Genomic DNA, 19,412 nt, shown 5'->3' with positions numbered 1-19,412 from the left:
TCGTGGTGTCGGTGTGTTCGGGGACATGGCTAAAGACACCGGGATCCCGTCAGACGTCTGGCGCTTCTATCTTCTGTACCTGCGGCCGGAGGGACAGGACTCGGCCTTCTCCTGGAGCGACATGGCTCTCAAAAACAACTCGGAGCTCCTCAACAACCTCGGAAACTTCATCAACAGGTTTGTGCTGCTGGAGTCAGAGTTATTAGAATATCATCTTCTGTCCTACACTAAACACACACACACACACACACACACACACACACACACACATATACACAACACACACACACACACACACACACACACACACACACAAATATACACACACACACACACACACACAATATACACACACATACACACACATCATACCACACACACACACCACATATACACACATATACACACACACACACACACACACACACACACATATACACACACACACACACACATATACACACATATACACACACACACACACACACACACACACACACACACACACACACACGTACACAGACTCTCTCTCACACACACACACACACACACACACGTACACACACACACACACATATACAATACAGTCCCGATGCCACACACTGCATCTTGATGGATCAGATTCTTTTCTGATTGGCTTTACACATTCTGACCATTATAAATGCTCTTTAATTCATTTCTATTCTGTTTTCTATTTACTTGATGATTTTAATTTTCTTTTTTGTTTATTTAATTTTTTACCCAACAACATCACATAAAAACAGCAAACTACGTCCAACACAACTTGTTTCTTTCTAAATAGACTCAGTTCTTGGTCTAGAGTCAAAAGACCGGTGACATTAATTAAATCAGGCCAATCCAGCATTGATTAAAAAACGTTTAAAAAATATGATACTATAAATACTGATGTCTTTTATCTGTCTCAATCAGTTTGATTTTCAACAAAAGGTTTTATTTGCATTTATAAACATTCTCAATTTTCCTAACAGAAAACTTTCTGCATGTTTACAATTAAAAACAAACAACATTATGTATTATTATACTGTTTTTATAAATGAGAAAATGCCCCAAAATAAGGTTTTGTGGGTACAAATTTGTACACACACACACACACACACACCACAAACACACACACACACACACTGAACTAAACCACAGAATCACTGACATACAAACAAACTTTTCCTCAAGGTTATGATCTACAAAAATTCGAGATCAATTTTCTTTTAAGTTCAGCCTCAGTATAATGAATACATGCAGGGTCTTTAAATAGAAATATACATGATGATCTTTTTAAATGAATACATGCAGGGTCTTATGCATCTTGATTGATCAGATTTCAATCATTTTGCATATTTTATTCACTGGGTCACCAGCTATTCATTAAAAACACACGATGCAGGCTTCCTGTAGTCAACACAAACTGAAACTAATATTAAAAACATGAAATAAGCATTCTTGTTACTTGAAATAAAATAAACTTTAACTGAAATAAACTAAAATATAAAAAGGCGGCATTTGTCATTTTCATTTAGTTTAACGTCAAGTTTGAAGTGTATTTATTTACAGGTGTGATGCACATTAATGAACATGACTGTAAATGTGCCAGATTTGCTGAAAGGTTTTATTTTTTATTTTTTTAGTGTTAAAAATTCACCCTAAAAAAAGCAAACAAAGCATCAAAGAAAAAAAAAACTTGATACTAAATACTTGATTTTTTACTAAAATTGATACCAAAACAGAAATGAATAGAGACATGCATTAAAAAAAAAGACGTGACAAAATTATTAAAACTTTAAAGTTAAAGCAAAAATGGAAAATATGAAAATAAAAAATGATTCAAAATATTAATAAAAACTATAATAGTATCAGTGACACTAAAATGACACTGACTTCAATTAAAAATGTGCAAAATGTCTCCCTTTCCATCGGTTTTATTTACTTTGGTTTTAATTTTTTATCAGTGATGCTAATCTTCACATAATAAAGTGCATTAATTAACTTAAACTAAAATATCTTCATAGGATTTCAAAATGCACAAATACTCAAGCTCCTGCATGCACATATAAAAACTAAATTAAACTATCTGTTTAAAACATACTAAACATTCTTCTTCTGTTTAAATCTGCTTTGCTTTTTGTTTGTGTTATAGTGCACATTATATTTGTAATTTTTTAGTGTTCTTGAACTGATGTGCTGCGGGTCTCTCCTCAGGGCCGGGATGTTCGTCAGTAAGTTCTTCGACGGTCGTGTTCCTGAGATGCTCCTGAATGAAGACGACAAGCGGCTCATCGCTCAGGTCCGCTGGGAGCTCAAGCAGTACATCCAGCTGCTGGATAAAGTCAGGTGCGTTACCCACCGTTCTGCAGAAACACGCAGAGATCCGCAGATCCTGATGGTGCAGGTCTCACACAGTCACGTCAGTATCAGGGAATATTAAAGCTCTGATTGCCAGCCTGTAATCACATTTGTCTGGCTCTGTCTGGCTCTAATATTTCAGCAGGCAGTGGTTCCAGAGTTAAAGGAGATATCAGGTCATTGGTGGTTCACAAACTCAGAATAGCACAGAAAATCACTTTATACAATGATGCTTAAAATCCTTAAAGCAAGACACTAAGGGTTTAAACTGTGTTTTTTTTTTCTTCTCTGGTCAGTTTAGAGATTTGGGGCTATTTTGGAGCTATCACTTTTCATGAGGTGTTTTTTTCCCCTTCAGAATAGTGGAAAGAAATTTCTAAAAGTCTGTTAAATTAAAAATATATATATGGAATACTAAAAAAAAAGAAATGTAAAAATTAAAAATTTATAAAACAGTTACATTAAAAATGTTCCTTATGCTCACACACACACACTCGGAAACTGAAAGCAATCAATTCATATTTGACCCTTTTCACCCGTGTTGCTTTACCCAGTAACCACAAACAACTGGAAGTGTCTCGGAAATTCATTGTTAAACAAAAACAGTTAGAGGCTTGATTATGAAATTACTGGAAGAAGCGTTTATTTCTGATGAGAATCTCCTCAAGCATGTTTCTGTCTTAATAATGCACGTGTGTAAAGACGTAAGTGTGTCTCACATGTTTTTTTTTCTGGGCTGTTTGTTCAGGATCCGTGACGCTCTGAAGTGCATCCTGAATATCTCTCGTCACGGGAATCAGTACATCCAGGTTAACGAGCCCTGGAAGAAGATCAAAGGAGGAGACGGTGACAGGCGAGTCGTGTGACACGTGATCACGCCGTTAATAAAATCTGAATAAAACATGATTTCTAAACGGAGAAAAAAAACATTGTTGGAGATTGAGCATGAAGTAAATCTCACGCTCTCATTTTGAATTTGTATTGTATGGAAGCGTGTTTTCACCACCAAATAACAAAGAAAAATTATAAGTGCAATTATTTATTTATTTATTTATTTACTTATTTACTTTTTTTCCCCCGAATTGCATGATATATACTCACCATTTTACAAAGTCATAATAGGGAGATAAAAAGTTCAAAGTGTCAGAAACGGGCTTCTAGGGTTTTGAACCCCTGCCATGTCTTTGCGTGATGTTAGCGTATGTTTGCGTGTTTTTGTGTGATGATAGCGTGTTTGTGATGTTAGCGTATGTTTGCATGATGATAGCGTGCGTTTGCGTGATGATAGCATGCGTTTGTGATGTTAGCGTGTGTTTGCGTGATGATTGTGTGTATTTGCGTGATGTAAGCGTGTGTTTGCGTGATGATAGTGTGTGTTTGCGTGATGATAGCATGCGTTTGTGATGTTAGCGTGTGTTTGTGATGTTTGCGTGTTATTGTGTGATGTTAGCGTGTGTTTGTGATGTTAGCGTGTGTTTGTGATGTTAGCGTGTGTTTGTGATGATAGCGTGTGTTTGCGTGATGATAGCGTGCGTTTGCGTGATGATAGCGTGCGTTTGCGTGATGATAGCGTGTGTTTGCGTGATGATAGCGTGTTTGTGATGTTAGCGTGGGTTTGTGATGTTAGTGTGTGTTTGCGTGATGATAGCATGCGTTTGCGTGATGATAGAGTGTTTGTGATGTTAGCGTGTGTTTGTGATGTTAGCGTGCATTTGCGTGATGTTAGTGGGTGTGTTTGCGTGATGATAGCGTGTTTGTGATGGTTAGCGTGTGTTTGTGATGTTAGCGTGCATTTGCGTGATGTTAGTGTGTGTTGTGTGTGATGATAGCGTGTGTTTGCGTGATGTGATAGCGTGTGTGTTGCGTGATGATAGCGTGTGTGTTTGCGTGATGTGATAGATAGTGTGTTGTGTGTGATGATAGCGGTTTTGTGATGTTAGCGTGTGTTTGTGATGTTAGCGTGGGTTTGTGATGTTAGCGTGGGTTTGTAATGTTAGTGTGTGTTTGCGTGATGATAGCGTGGGTTTGTGATGTTAGCGTGGGTTTGTGATGTTAGCGTGTGTTTGTGATGTTAGCGTGTGTTTGCGTGATGATAGTGTGTGTTTGCGTGATGATAGCGTGTGTTTTGCGTGATGATAGCGTGTGTTTGTGTGATGATAGCGTGTTTGTGTTATGTTTGCGTGTTTTTGTGTGATGATAGCGTGTTTGTGATGTTAGCGTATTTGTTGTGATGTTAGCGTGTGTTTGTGATGATAGCGTGTGTTTGCGTGATGATAGTGTGTGTTTGCGTGATGATAGCGTGTGTGTTTGCGTGTGATGATAGAGTGTTTGTGATGTTAGCGTGTGTTTGTGATGTTTGCGTGTTATTGTGTGATGTTAGCGTGTGTTTGTGATGTTAGCGTGTTGTTTGCATGATGTTAGCGTGTGTTTGTGATGTTAGCGTGTGTTTGTGATGTTAGCGTGTGTTTGTGATGTTTGCGTGTTATTGTGTGATGTTAGCGAGTGTTTGTGATGTTAGCGTGTGTTTGTGATGTAAGTGTGCGTTTGCGCGATGATAGCGTATGTTTGCGTGATAGCGTGTGTTTGCGTGATGATAGCGTGTGTTTGCGTGATGATAGCGTGTTGTGAGCGTGTTAGCGTGTGTTTGTGATGTTAGCGTGGGTTTGTGATGTTAGTGTGTGTTTGCGTGATGATAGCGTGTTTGTGATGTTAGCGTGGGTTTGTGATGCTAGCGTGTGTTTGTGATGTTAGCGTGTGTTTGTGATGTTAGCGTGGGTTTGTGATGTTAGCGTGGGTTTGTGATGTTAGCGTGTGTTTGTGTGATGATAAGCTGTTTGTGATGTTAGCGTGTGTTTGTGATGTTAGCGTGTGCTTGCGATGATAGCGTATGTTTGCGTGATAGCGTGTGTTTGCGTGATGATAGCGTGTGTTTGCGTGATGATAGCGTGTTTTGTGATGTTAGCGTGTGTTTGTAATGTTAGCGTGGGTTTGTGATGTTAGTGTGTGTTTGCGTGATGATAGCATGCGTTTGTGATGTTAGCGTGTGTTTGTGATGTTTGCGTGTTTAGGTTATTTAAGCTAGTAGTGTGTTAGCGTGTTGATGCATGATGATAGCGTGTTTGTGATGTTAGCGTGTGTGTTGTGATGTTAGCGTGCGTTTGTGTGATGTTAGCGTGCGTTTGCGTGATGAAAGCGTGCGTTTGCGTGAGGATAGCGTGCGTTTGCGTGAGGATAGCGTGCGTTTGCGTGATGAGAGCGTCTGTTTGCGTGATGATAGCGTGCGTTTGCGTGATGATAGCGTGCGTTTGCGATGTTAGCGTGTGTTTGATGTTCGCTTGTGTTTGTGATGTTAGTGTGTGTTTGCGTGTTATTGTGTGATGTTAGCGAGTGTTTGTGATGTTAGCGTGTGTTTGTGATGTTAGCGTGTGTTTGCATGATGTTTGCATGATGATAGTGTTCGCACAATGTTAGCGTGCGTTTGCGTGATGTTAGCGTATGTTTGCGTGTTTTTGTGTGATGTTAGTATGTGTTTGTGATGTTAGCGTGTGTTTGCATGATGATAGTGTGTTCGCATGATTTTAGCATGCGTTTGCGTGATGTTTGCGTGATGATAGAGTGTTTGTAATGTTAGCGTGGGTTTGTGATGTTAGCGTGTGTTTGTAATGTTAGCGTGGGTTTGTGATGTTAGTGTGTGTTTGCGTGATGATAGCATGCGTTTGTGATGTTAGTATGTGTTTGGGATGTTAGCGTGTGTTTGCGTGATGATAGAGTGTGTTCGCACAATGTTAGCGTGCATTTGCATGATGATAGTGTGTTTGCGTGATGATAGCGTGCGTTTGCGTGATAATCGCGTGTTTTTGCGTGATAGCGTTGAGCCTTGTGTGCGTTTGCATGAAGTTAGCATCAGTTTGCGTGATAGCGTGTGCTCTTGTGCGTTTGTGTGATGTTAGCATGCTTTTGCGTGATAGCGTGTGCGTTTGCGTGATGTTAGCATCCTTTTAGATGATCATAGCGTCCGTTTGTGTGATGTTTGTGTGATAGCGTTCGTTTGTGTGATGTGTGTATTTGCGTGATGTAAGCGTGTGTTTGCGTGATAGCGTGTGCTTGTGTGTGTTTGCATGTGACGGGTGTGTCTGCGTGATGTAAGCGTGTGTTTGCGTGATGATAGCGTGTGCGTGATAGTGTGTGCTCGTGTGCATTTGTGTGATGTTAGCGTGTGTTTGTGCCGCAGGCAGCGGGCCGGGACGGTGACGGGTGTGTCGGTGAACGTAGCGTGTCTCCTGTCGGTCGTGCTGGAGCCGTACATGCCGTCTGTCAGTCACACCATCCGCCAGCAGCTGCAGGCTCCGCCCACCTGCGTCAGCACAATGCTGCAGAACACGGGGACCTTCATCTGCACTCTGCCCGCCGGACACTGCATCGGCACGGTACTAGCTCCATTAACTTAATATTAACATTTAATATTATTGGTTTAATATTAGGTGTAATAAGGTGTTAGAAAAGAACAGCGTTATTTAAAAGAAATATTAACAACATGAACTTTTTGTTTGTTTTATTTGAATTATTACATTTACATTTTATTATTATTATTATTTGACATTTACATTTTAATTATTAAATTTTTTTTTAACTCTTCTGCAGGTCAGTCCTTTGTTTCAAAAGCTGGAGAATGAACAGATCGAGGCTCTGAGGAAGAGATTTGGAGGACAACAGGTTTGTAAAAGACATTCATCCATTATTAATCAGCGTTCTCCGGCAGAAAACTGCAAAATTGTGTTTTTCCAGGCCAGACATGCTTATGGAAATTAACAACGTCCTGAAAATTATTTTAAAAGTAAAAAACAAAAAACCAATAATTAAGTAAAAAAAGATAACATTATTAAATAGAAATAAATCAAATTAAAAATGTATTAAAGAATTATATAAAATAAACTCATGATTATTTCTATTTCTAGTTATTTCTAGTTTGAGAAATATACTCCCAGTTAAATATATATATATATATATATATATATATATATATATATATATATATATATTTGAGAAATTTACTCCCAAAAGATAATTTAAAGTCATTGTTGTTTAAAGCATCAAAAAGACATTAAAATTAGCTTCTTTTTTTATTTATTACATATACTCTTTTGGACCATGAGGGTGAATAAATGATTTTATTTTTTGGGTGGGTGAACTATACATGTTATAATTTTTATTATTATTACTATTATTAACTTTTAACATTTTAACATTTATGCATTTAGCAGATGCTTTTATCCAAAGTGACTTACAGTGCATTCAGGCTATACATTTTTTTTTTTTTACCAGTTATGTATTTTACCAGTATTATGAAAATATGAAATTATTTCTTTAATGAAATGATACTCTAAATAATAAACTAAAACTGCCAGTAGGTGGAAGTAAATGTCATCGAATCATTCATTTGATTCGTTCAAATGGCTGATTCATTCAGGAGTGAAGTAAATGGTTCTTTATGAATCAATTGAATCATTAGGATTGTTCGACTTGAAGCGGATCATCAGCATCAGATCGATCTGTGTTTGACATCAAAGTACCGTGAGAACGATTAGAGAGCAGACGGCTCTGCATGCTTCTGAATCACTCTCGCGGTACTTTGATGTCAAACACGGATCGATCTGCGCAGCACCGCTTCAAATCCAACACGCCTCATAATTCACCCAATTCAGTCAAAATGTGCATTAAGAAATGAAAAGCCAGTGTGTGTTGCTCAGAGACGAACAGCTCTGCTTTGTCTTTATATTATCGTTGGCAAAACTGAGCAAAACAGACAACATTGCATCTAAAATAACCCAATATTAACTTCTTTAAGATCAGTATCACATTAGCACTCGTGTGATATTGCTTGACTACTGTATGATGTAAATGTGAGACAAAAACTCAAACAGGGGAATTTTTGCCCCATATCTTGAATTTTAGGGACTTTTTAGTTTTTGTTTACATAATATATGTGTGTGTGCTGTGTATATTCCTTATGTATATACTGTATAAATGCACACACATGCATGTATATATATAATTAAGAAAAATTTTATATTTCTATATTAAATATATTTTTATATATAATATAAATTATATAAATATACGTGTAAATATAAATATTTTAAAAATATTTTCTGTGTATATATATATATATATATATATGCACAGTACACACACAAATATTATGTAAACAAAAATTTTTTTTTTTTGGATGTGATTAATTGCGATTAATCGTTTGACAGCACTATTTTATATTCATTTTTTATAAATCTTACATAAAAATGTATATCTTATTGATAGCTATATACATGTATATAATTTAAAAATATATTTTAAAAAAATCATTTTCATACAAGTAACATATACACACATACATATTTGTTTATAAATATATGTTGTTTTATCATCTGGAAACTGCTCTTTGTGAGTCTGATCTTTATAGAATTATTTCTAAAAATGCTTTCAGTTTCTGAGCATTCTTCTGAATTATCCTTTTCAAAATGCAATCATTTATGTATTAGCCGTTTCATTTTTCTGCTTTGTTTCTCTGGTACAACCTTGTATTTAATTCATACAATCAATAAACACAAGGACAAAAATGCGTATGTAACATTACTTTTTCATTTCGAAAAAGCTCTTTGTGAGCTTTATCTTTATAAAATGGTTTGTAAAAATACTCGTGCATGACTGAAGAAGTTATGGAAACTCACTGGACAAAAGAAAGCAAGAACTAATGCATCTGATGAAGATCAGCTTCAGGTTTTGATGTTTGTCTGATTGTGATTTAATCTGCTCTTTCTCAGGCAGAAGAGGAGAGCATTAAAGCGAAGGTAGATGTGCGTGTGACGCTCTGTGTGCTCGCAGCTTTGTGTCTCTGTTTTCACCAGAACTGACTGTGAAATCGATTCAGTGATGATGTCTGTATTTAAAGAGCGGCAGCTCTGGATCGAAGCCCACTCGCGCACAATCTGCCTCTGAGCAAAAACAACATCTGAAAGACAACAAACCACATTTTAGATTCGTTTTAACGTGTATTTAAGAGCGATGATTTCACAGAGCTGCTCGATGCCTGCGTGTTCTGGTACTAACATATTAATCGCATCTGTGCGCTTGTGTGATGACCAAATTAGATTTTGTTGTTTTTTTATTAATAATGAAATTATTTCATATAATTATTAAATTACATTTTTAAAGATTAAAAAATAAATGCATGCATTTTTTTTTGTTAGCAATTAAAATATCTAATTTAATTACATTAAGATAAAAAATGCATGTTTTTGTTAATAGTACAAATATTTCCTATACTTATTAAATTATATTTTCAAGATAAAAAATAATGCATGGTTTTTTCTTAGTAGTTAAAATATTTCCTATAATTATTATATTATATTTTCAAGATGCATGCACTAAATGCGTGCTTTTATTTTTTACTTTTTATTAATAATTAAATTATGCTATATAATTGTTAAATTATGTTTTTAATTAAAACACATGAAAAACGAATGCATGTATAATTTTTGTGGTTTAAATTCATTTCCTTTTTTTTTCTGAAAAATGCACATATGCACTAAAATGCATGCATGATCCATTATTTGAAATATATATTTTTTTTCTATTTCTAGACTCCGAGTTCCAGCAGCGCTGCGGTCGAGACCAAACCCAGCTCTGGTGCGGCGCAGGACGCAGATCCAGACAGAGCCAAACAGCTGACGGCTTTAGTGGCAGAACAAGTACGAACACACACATACACACACACACACACACCTACGTATATGTGACCCTGGACCACAAAACCAGTCATAAGGATCAATTCTTTAAAATTGAGATTTATACATCCTCTAAAATAAATGCGCTTTCCATTGATGTATGGTTTGTTAGGAGGACAATATTTGTCTGAGATACAACTATTTGAAAATCTGGAATCTGAGGGAGCAAAAAAATCTAAATATTGAGAAAATCATCTTTAAATTTGCTCAAATGAAGTTCTTAGCAATGCATATTACTAATCAAAAATTAAGTATTGATATATTTACGGTAGGAAACTTACAAAATATCTTCATGAAACATGATCTTTACTTAATATCCTAATGATTTTAGGCATAAAAGAAAAATCAGTAATTTTGACCCATACAGTGTATTGTTGTCTATTGCTACAAATATACTGTAATAACTGTTTATACATTTGTTCTTTTCAGTGTAATATAATATACTAGTGGATGCTTCAAGCGTCCGTATGCCGCCTTTTTGTCTAAAAAAAACTAGCTGCATGTATTAACAATCTCTCGTTTTATTAAAGCCTGCCGAGAACACACAGACATTACGATTAATATTCTCTCGTTTTATTAAAGCCTGTAAGTGTTGAGTTAAATGAAGGCGTGATATTTATTCCGCTCATGTGTTTTGGTTTAACGGTCAGTTTGTGATTAATCGCTGTGCGTTTGTGTTTCAGGGAAATAAAGTTCGAGTCCTAAAAGCTCAGAAAGCCGAGAAGTCGGTCTTGGACAAGGAAGTCGAGACTTTACTGGACCTCAAAAAACAACTTTCTCTTGCGGAGGGCAAGAACCCGGCCGCTCAGAAAGGAAAGAAGAAATAAAAAGTTGATTAAATCCATCATCCAGGAATATTTTCTGTAACCTTACTGCACTATTCATCCACTCCTATAAACACAACCTATCCTTTTTAAAATGCAATCAAGTCTATTAAATAATCTTTTTAAAATGCAATAAATTCACTGTTTCTTGTTACCTTGAGACAACCATATTTTATTCACACAATCAATAAAGACAAAAAAAAAACCATCTCAGACGACTCGTTCATTTTAAGATTTTAATAACAAAATGACTGTAATACAATTCCGTTTTCAGTAAGGCTAAATAAAATTCAGATAAAAATGTTTCTACTCTAATACAGTATTTCGGCATGCATGTTTATTCTAAGATAAGGAAACTACAATTTAAGGTTAATGATGATTATGGGATACACGTATAGAAAAATAGAAATGATCAGAAGCAGAGAGTATGTTATAAACTGCTAGCTCTAAAAATTCTGGAAAAGTTTCAAGAGAAGAAAGTGAGAGCAAAATCGCTACGGACATCCATTCATAATTGCATCTGACACACACACACACACACACACACACACACACACACACACACACACACACACACACACACACACACACACACACACACACACTCTTAGAGGCCTCGGGTTGATGGTGAGAAACGCTCACACTCGTTCACTATAACAGTCCTGAGCTACTAATCTCTGTCATCTAGGAGTGAATTTACACGGTTAAAGCCCTTCATTAAAACGAGACGTGAATGAAAACTGGCTGCTTACAATGAAATGCACCTACAATCACCGTCACTGATACACTCGGGTCTCTCTTCTCTCTTTATTATCGCAGTTCTGCTACATTCCCTCAAGACTCCTCTGCGCTGATGAACAATCAGCTTTCAATTACACAGAAACTTGATTAACCTTTGGGTAGTTTAATAAACGCTAGCGCTATTATCAGACCGGTCACAAAACACCCCGAATAGAAAAGAAAAAAGGCGGTTTTGGTTGCATTACAATTTTTTGCATTATGATTTTTTTTTTTATGACAATGTGTAATGCAAAATAAGGCATTCTTTAACTTTAGTAGTACTTGTGTTACTGTCTTTCATTTTTTCTGGTTTAAAACGTTGTATTTAATTAATTGCATGAAGCTTCATTTTCTAATTGCTCGTTTCTTATTTGCTTTTGATGTTTATATTTCTGTAATGCAATCCGTTTGTAATGTCAGTACATTCTGGCGTTTATAAAGCAGAGCAGTATATTTCATTCATGCTGATTTAAATGTTGTATTAGTCTTTTTACGGCTAATAGGATTTCCCCTTGAATTAGGCTTCGAGTTTCTTATTTGTTTTTGATAGTTTTATTGCTGTAATGTTATTCTTCTTATTTATTTTTGTAATATCATTTGTGCAACTCTAACATTTATTACTAGTGTTACAATTTAACAAATGATATTACAAATAAAAAGTAGTATTTGCTTTAAAAAAAAATGAATCATTTAAAATTTCAAAATCTAATTTTCGTATTTGCTTTTGATACTGTTTTATCACCGTAATGCAAATCTTATTTGTAATGTAATTTGTGCAATTGTTACATTTATACATCAATTTAAGCTGATTTTAGTGTTTAAAAAAAAAAAAAACTGCATTAGTCATTCTTAATTTACTGCAAAAAAAAAAAAGTTAGAATTCTGCTTCATTTTCTTTATGAAAAATCTTTTTTTTTTAATTGATATTTTATTGCTCATTCTTCAATTTAGTCGTCATTTGTTAAATCGTATCATTCATGCATTGTAGCATTTGCCTTTAAACTTAGTTGATTTAAATGCATCACGCTGGTTTAAGAAACTAATCTTCATTTATTTTCTTAACGAAAACCGAATTTCTTCTTCTGTGCTTTGTATTCGAGCCGAGTTTGCTCCGTGTTTCTGTTGGGCTCCACACTCTCTCTTTTCGACGTCTCAGTCAGACTTTCTCTCTCTCTCTCGGCGGGAGGCGCTCAGCGAACCTCCTCTCTGTCCCACGTGTCTTTTATCTCCCTCTAAACGTGCATTTCACGGTCCCTTCGGCCCCTGGGCTCCTCCTGTTGCTCTTCACCTCCTGGTGTTGACGAGTCTCTCGATGAGCGCCCGGCGCGTCCGCTGCACCTCCTCCCCCAGCCGCTCGATCTCGGCTTTGAGCCGCTCGTTCTGATCCGTCAGCTCCTGCACCTTCCTCTCGTTCTCCTGCTCGCGCTCCCGACGGCTCTTCTTCCCGGGGGACGGGGAGCAAGGCGCTCCTGCTTTATCGCCTCCTCGTTTTCTCTTCCCCGGGCGAGCGGTGGAGACGGGAGGAGACGGCGAGCGGGACGCCGAGGAGCAGGACGATGTGTCCGGGACGGTCAGGGGCTCCTCCTCTTCGCTGGCGGACGGCGAAGGAGGCGCGTGATGTGAAACATGGTACATCGTCTCCACCGATCCGACGCCGCCTTCGCTGAGGAGCTCGAAGAACTCGGGCGGAAGCAGGTCTCCTCCGGACGAGGGGTGCTCCGACTCGCCTCCTCTCCGATCGTCCGGTCGCGCCGGCGAGTGGACGACGGGCGGCTCGTCGGTGACCCGTTGCACCCCGTCGCCCCAAACCTGCCCCTCCGTCAGCCAGGTGAGCGAGCAGCTCTCCAACACATCCAGAAACTCAGGCTCCTTCTGCACAGAACGGGAGAAACCGACTGAAGTCTGCCGAGCGCAAGTCAACTCACCTTCAATTATATGTGACCCTGGAGCACAAAACCAGTCCAGAGGGTCGATGGAGATCTACACATCATCAGCTGAATAAATAATCTCTCCATTGATGTGTGGTTTGTTAGGAGGACAATATTTGTCTGAGATACAACTATTTGAAAATCTGGAATCTGAGGGAGCAAAAAAATCTAAATATTGAGAAAATCATCTTTAAAGTTGTTCAAATAAAGTTCTTAGCAATGCATATTACTAATCAAAAATTAAGTTCTGATATATTTACGGTAGGAAATTTACTAAATATCTTTATGAAACATGATCTTAATATCCTAATGATTTATAATGGTTTTGTGCTCTAGCGTCAAATTTAGTGCTTTTTACAATACAGATTGTATCAATATGTTCAAATTGATGACACAAATTGTATCTTTAATACTGTGTACAGTAATAAATGTGACCCTGGAGCACAAAAGCATTATAAATCATTAGGATATTAAGATCATGTTCCATGAAGATATTTAGTAAATTTCCTACCGTAAATATAACTAAACTTAATTATTGATTAGTAATATGCATTGCTAAGAACTTCATTTGAACAACTTTAAAGATGATTTTCTCAATATTTAGATTTTTTTGCACCCTCAGATTCCAGATTTTCAAATAGTTGTATCTCAGACAAATATTGTCCTCCTAACAAACCACACATCAATGGAGAGATAATTATTTAGTCACCCATGATATAAAATATTAAAAACAATTTTTTTTTTAAAGAATTGACCCTTATGACTGGTTTTGTGCTCCAGGGTCACAAATAGGAAAAATGGTGAGTAGTAATATAAAAGGACAACAGTAAACACTCTCTCATCGTCCAGTTCAGTTTAAACTGTATCTGTGCATTAGGGTTGGGTATCGCTTCAATTTGATCAATTCCCAGATTCGATTCCGAAGTCAAACATTTAGATATCAAGCATATTTATTCAGCGTCTCTTTTTGCAAAACATTTAATTGCTGCTGCATAAAAACTGGATTAAGAGCTGATCGTGTGGAAAATAGAGCTGCACAATTCTGCATAAATTAAGACTTTTAATTAAGATTTTTTTTTTTTTTTTTTTTTTTTTTTTAAATGGAGGTTGAAGTTTTCTCGCAATTCTGAAGAAAAAAATATTAGCCAACTAAACAAAATCTCGTGGAATGATTCAATGACTCACTCAAGATCTACCGGATGAATCCGTGTTTTTGAACGAATCTCTTAAACGAATGATTCAAAGACAAATACATTTTCGCTAAAATAAAAAATATGCGCGCACAGGAATTGATAGACGGAATTGAAATTTTACAAGTATCCTGACCGTAAGTATTTGATTCTGGAATTGATTTTCGATTCCCAACCCTAGCGACCGTTGAGCGCCGATTAACGTTACTGACCTCGGAGCAAGGCGGGGCTCTCGTGAGTTTGGCCCCGCCCGCGTCGGAGCCCAGTATATCCTGTAGGTCTTCATACCACGCCTCCAACTCTGCACCACACAGCGGCCCCACGCCTGGGGGATACAGCCACTCCGCAGTCATCGCACCAATCAGTCGCTATCCACAGACACAACACGATATGCTCCCACACCTAGCACACCAGACCTGACCGGGAAAAAAAAAAAAATGAAGAAACTGTAGAAGAAGTAGAAAACGACCCCCGTGAGCCTTGCTGCACGTCTAGTGGGAGCTCGAGTGCATCGATGCATCAGCGGAGCGAAGCTTCACCTGCGCCGGCGGGTTTGGGAATAGCTGATTTATCTGGGTGACCCGCTGTTATACGCGACTTTAAGATTGACTGCTCGGCCCCCGAGTGCAACAAGGACACATAGTGGCCAAACAGCGTCACTACACAACAAACAACAAACCCAGCGCTTTGAAACAGTGCATGCATGAACCGAGAAAGTTTCTCTTTAGAATTTATACATGTATATCTTTAACCAATTATTTTATTTAACAAATAAGTATAAATATTAAAAAAGTAAAAAAATAAAAAAAAAAAATGCTCACCTCAAAAGTGTCTCTTGTCAATCAAGTTTGAATGTGAGTTGTTGGCGGTAAATTGTCCCAGTGATTCTAGAGAAATAAAACATGGAAGAGCTCAAGCCACAGGTCATGGTTGCAAAACTATTTAAAAATAATTCTCATACAAAAACATTTCAGCTAAGACACAAACATGAGCCAGAAGACACAATGGAAAAAAAAAACAGAGAGGAATTCAAATGATTAATAAAATTGACCCATAGAGATTACTGATTGTTTAATCTTTAATCTAAAATTAGGTCATTGTATTTTTTTTTATGTAAACAAAGGCGCATTGCGTGCTCGCTGGCGCCCCCTGCGCGAGTCTGCGTGCGCGCACACGGCGTCTGTCAAAACAACCCAATGACTCTCAACCTCAACGTGCGAAGACATCCAAGTTAAAACAGAAATAAAACAGAACTAATTCCTGAGTTACAAACACGATCAGAGAACGACAAACAAGCTACTTTAGATGTCCGAACATAGACACCTGAGGCACACCCGCGTTTTATTTATTTTTTTAATCACAAATCATAACGCGGAGTAAAGCGATTTAACTAAAAAGTATTTTTTTTTATTATTAATCTATTAATAAATCATTTTAAAACGTTGTGTTGTTTATTTGCTGTTGTCTAGCTTCACTCCAACGGCGACTGAATTGCAAATCGGTTATTTTAAAACGACTCGAAACGCAAATGGACTTCTTGCGTCACTTAAATGGTTTAAATTAATGTTCTTTTATAAACCACGTTAATTGCGCCCATCTGGAGCGGCGCTTTACGAAACTGACAGCGAGCCAATGACGTCATGGAATCAAAGTACAGGAGCGAGGAAACAAAGGGCGAACAATCCGCGTCGAAATAACGCGTTTAAAGTACTTCAGCGATGTAAAAACGCGACGTGTCGTCTATTACGATCGCATCCGTTCGGTTTCTTGAAGTGTAAAAAGTTGAGCTCCGCTGACGAAGCGTTACTGGCCATCGATGTAACAAAAAAAAACATTAAAAATCAAACGTTCGCTAAAAAAGTTGTCGCGTGCGCGTCTGAAATGCCGCGATCGTGCAGAACTGACAGCTGTCACCGCGAAACAAGTAACTCTAAAGTAAATATTATTAAACGACAACAAAAAGCGCAACAGTGTTGCGTTATAATAAAGAAAACAGACTGCAAAAAAAAAAGGAAAAAAATCTTCTGTGAAATTTGAGATGAGCAACTGTGTTCCAAAAACAGCTCGGGACAGTCGCCAAAACACGCGCGTTCCCGATTTCCAACAGGAAAAAAAGCTTGACATTCACCAGCGAGAAAAGTACAAGAGATCACAATAAAGAATAGAGAAATAGAGATGACACTCACCCTTTTCTTTTTATTATTTCTTTTCCTCGGCTGTTTCGGATTCAGGGTCTGTGCGTGTTTTTGTAGAGATTGGTGATCGCTCATGTTAACCATTGTTCAGCTGAAGTCACCGAGTGTGGATTTCGGAAACTCCCGGGAACATTTATAGAGTGACTCCAACCGAACTCTGGGGGAAGGCTCTCAAGGTGCAACCTAACCGAGGTTATGAGGAACTGACAGGAGATGGTCGGTAGCTTGGACCAATCACGCGAGGTTGTGGAAATTCTTCTGCTTAGAGACATCCAATCAGCAGCCGCGCTGCGCGAGAGGGGCGGGACTTGATGACTTTGCTGGTTGTCTCGCTCCGCGCGAGTTTGTGTGAGCAGGAAGATGTGATGCAGTCATAAGACGGCCAGGACGAATTTGGGGCGTGAGGGAGTCACATGAAAGGAATGATGCAATCGTTGGCAACCGGTTTCTAGTCGGAGATAAGACTAGCAGAGCCCGAGCATGTTTTATTAAACAACCTTTCGTTAAAAAGAAAAAAAAGTGGCGAGCTACCTTATAAGGATGTAGGAAAATGTTTCCATTTTTGCTTGCGTTCGCATATGCGCTTATAAAAACGGGCAACGTTAATATCCGCGGTGGTCGTGTGATATTGTACGCTCTTTTTCATCTTTAATAATCCCTCTGTAGTGACCTGAGGCGATTCTTTCATGTTTCCAAATGCATCCAGTCTAGCACTATGGAATGATGATATTCCATAGGAGTTTGAAGACTTTTCACTCCAGCATTCACAATCCGTATAAAATAATACCCACACTGCATCAGACAATTAAAGAACGCGAATGGTTAAACTGTATCACCTTACAGTTCAACACACCTGTTTATGATGACCAGACGAGCCCATAAAGTGACGCTGAATTGGTAGAGGTCAATATCTAGTTCACAGATTATTCTCTAAGAATCCTCCAGATTAAGTTTTAAACTGTATTTCCCCCCAACATGGATCATAATAGCCTAAATAGGGCACTTAGAAAGTGAATGCTTCAAAACATTATTCTAGTTTTCAGAATGCTATCATTTGGTTATTCAATTTTATTACAGGTATTAGTGTGCTGACATAACATTTTAATTGCTTTTAAATGATATGCTTTATTGCGGTGACCTGTATAATGTCCACGGTTTATTTCGGAGCCCATTTAACTGCCCTAAAGACATATTTTCCCAACACGGATCCTATAGATAGGGAACTCGAAGGTGTGGATGTTTCAAAACATTCCAGTTTTCAGAATGCTGTTATATGTTTATGCAAAGTTATTAGCTACTTAAAAAAAAAAACAACAATTTAATCTGAATTCATAGAAACAAACCAAACAAAATATACATCAAACATAGAAATATCCCAAACGAAAGCCCCCATAGCCTAAAAACATCACTCAAATTAAAGAATACTTCAAAAACATTATTCAATTTTAAGAATACTGTTATTTGGTTATCCAAAGTAATTATTTTAAATTATATAGTTTTATTGGCTTCAGAATAGGTGTTGATCCGTGTTGGAGAACCGCCCTAAATATTTCCCCCAACATGGGTCCTAAAGCACAGATATTTCACTAACCAAATGTAGTATGTGTATTGCCATTTAAATTATATATTTCACATGGAGTGACCCGTAACTGTAATTTATTGTATTTATATAGTTTTAATGGCTTCAGAATAGCCTAGATAGGGCACTCAAAAGTGTTCCAAAACATGTGTGACCTGTAACAGATTTAATCTGAACCCATGGATCCACCCTAAAGACAGTATTTCCCAACATAGGTAACCTAGATAAGATGGTTGTTGTTGTGTCGTGTCTCAACTTCCATAGTTAATCAAAAACTGCTCAGATTTCACCTTGATTCATCTTGGTATGATAAATCCAATAAAATTATGTGATTCAGTTTACAACAGCAGACTTGTACTTGGTTTATTAACTGTTCAAATGCTTTAAATGATATGTTTTATTAGATACAGCACGGGCTGATCTGTAACATGTTCAAGATTTAGAATGAACCCTAAAGAGTAAAGACAAAGTATTTCTTGAGCTTGAGTAGCCTAATATAATTTACACCGTTCTCAAATTCCACGGGTGTTTAAAAAACACTGCTCAGATTTCACCATTCATCTCGATCACTGGCGGGAAAATGATGGGGGTGACTTGTTTAATTAACATGTCCTACTATTTAATTGTTTTAAATGATGTATTTTGTGCAACACTTGGTGACCCGTAACTCCCGGTCAACTGATTCTCGTTAGTATTCTGAAACTCTTCCGAGTTAAGTAGTTAAACTTGCATGGTGCAAAGCGTGCAATGTATTGCCTAGCAACAGCGCAAGTGGGA

The 19,412-nt window shown here is 37.5% G+C and overlaps 2 protein-coding genes across 4 annotated transcripts in view; one reads left to right on the top strand and one right to left on the bottom strand.

Annotated features, from left to right (window-relative positions):
• LOC109072588 (methionine--tRNA ligase, cytoplasmic-like) overlaps positions 1–11,171 on the top strand; it is a 28,323-nt gene extending 17,152 nt beyond the window's left edge. Inside the window, exons 15-23 of one of the 3 annotated variants that reach the window (XR_006155062.1) lie at positions 1–177; positions 2,215–2,346; positions 3,107–3,211; positions 6,590–6,785; positions 7,000–7,071; positions 9,177–9,203; positions 9,996–10,103; positions 10,823–11,057; positions 11,091–11,171. The exon at positions 1–177 is cut by the window's left edge and continues 37 nt beyond it. Coding sequence is in view for 2 of the 3 variants with exons in the window: in XM_042726700.1 (XP_042582634.1) it covers positions 1–177; positions 2,215–2,346; positions 3,107–3,211; positions 6,590–6,785; positions 7,000–7,071; positions 9,177–9,203; positions 9,996–10,103; positions 10,823–10,966 (961 nt within the window). In the remaining variant the exon portion in view is untranslated. Of the gene's footprint in view, positions 178–2,214; positions 2,347–3,106; positions 3,212–6,589; positions 6,786–6,999; positions 7,072–9,176; positions 9,204–9,995; positions 10,104–10,822 lie in introns of all 3 variants that reach the window. The other 2 variants (XM_042726700.1, XM_042726701.1) reach the window with 2 other exon arrangements.
• Positions 11,172–12,614: 1,443 nt separating this feature from the next.
• On the bottom strand, positions 12,615–17,206 carry LOC109072578 (DNA damage-inducible transcript 3 protein-like). Its single transcript, XM_019088813.2, has 4 exons — positions 17,048–17,206; positions 15,683–15,748; positions 15,074–15,277; positions 12,615–13,615 (listed from the first exon to the last, which is right to left on the bottom strand). Exons 3-4 carry the CDS (start codon positions 15,212–15,214, stop codon positions 13,028–13,030), a joined length of 729 nt encoding a protein of 242 aa, XP_018944358.1. The 5' UTR covers positions 15,215–15,277; positions 15,683–15,748; positions 17,048–17,206; the 3' UTR covers positions 12,615–13,027.
• Positions 17,207–19,412: the final 2,206 nt, after the last annotated feature.

The sequence above is a fragment of the Cyprinus carpio genome, chromosome B6, assembly GCF_018340385.1.
Source record: "Cyprinus carpio isolate SPL01 chromosome B6, ASM1834038v1, whole genome shotgun sequence".
In the NCBI taxonomy this organism is placed as follows: Eukaryota; Metazoa; Chordata; class Actinopteri; order Cypriniformes; family Cyprinidae; genus Cyprinus; species Cyprinus carpio.
This window is presented reverse-complemented; position numbering and strand designations above follow the sequence as displayed.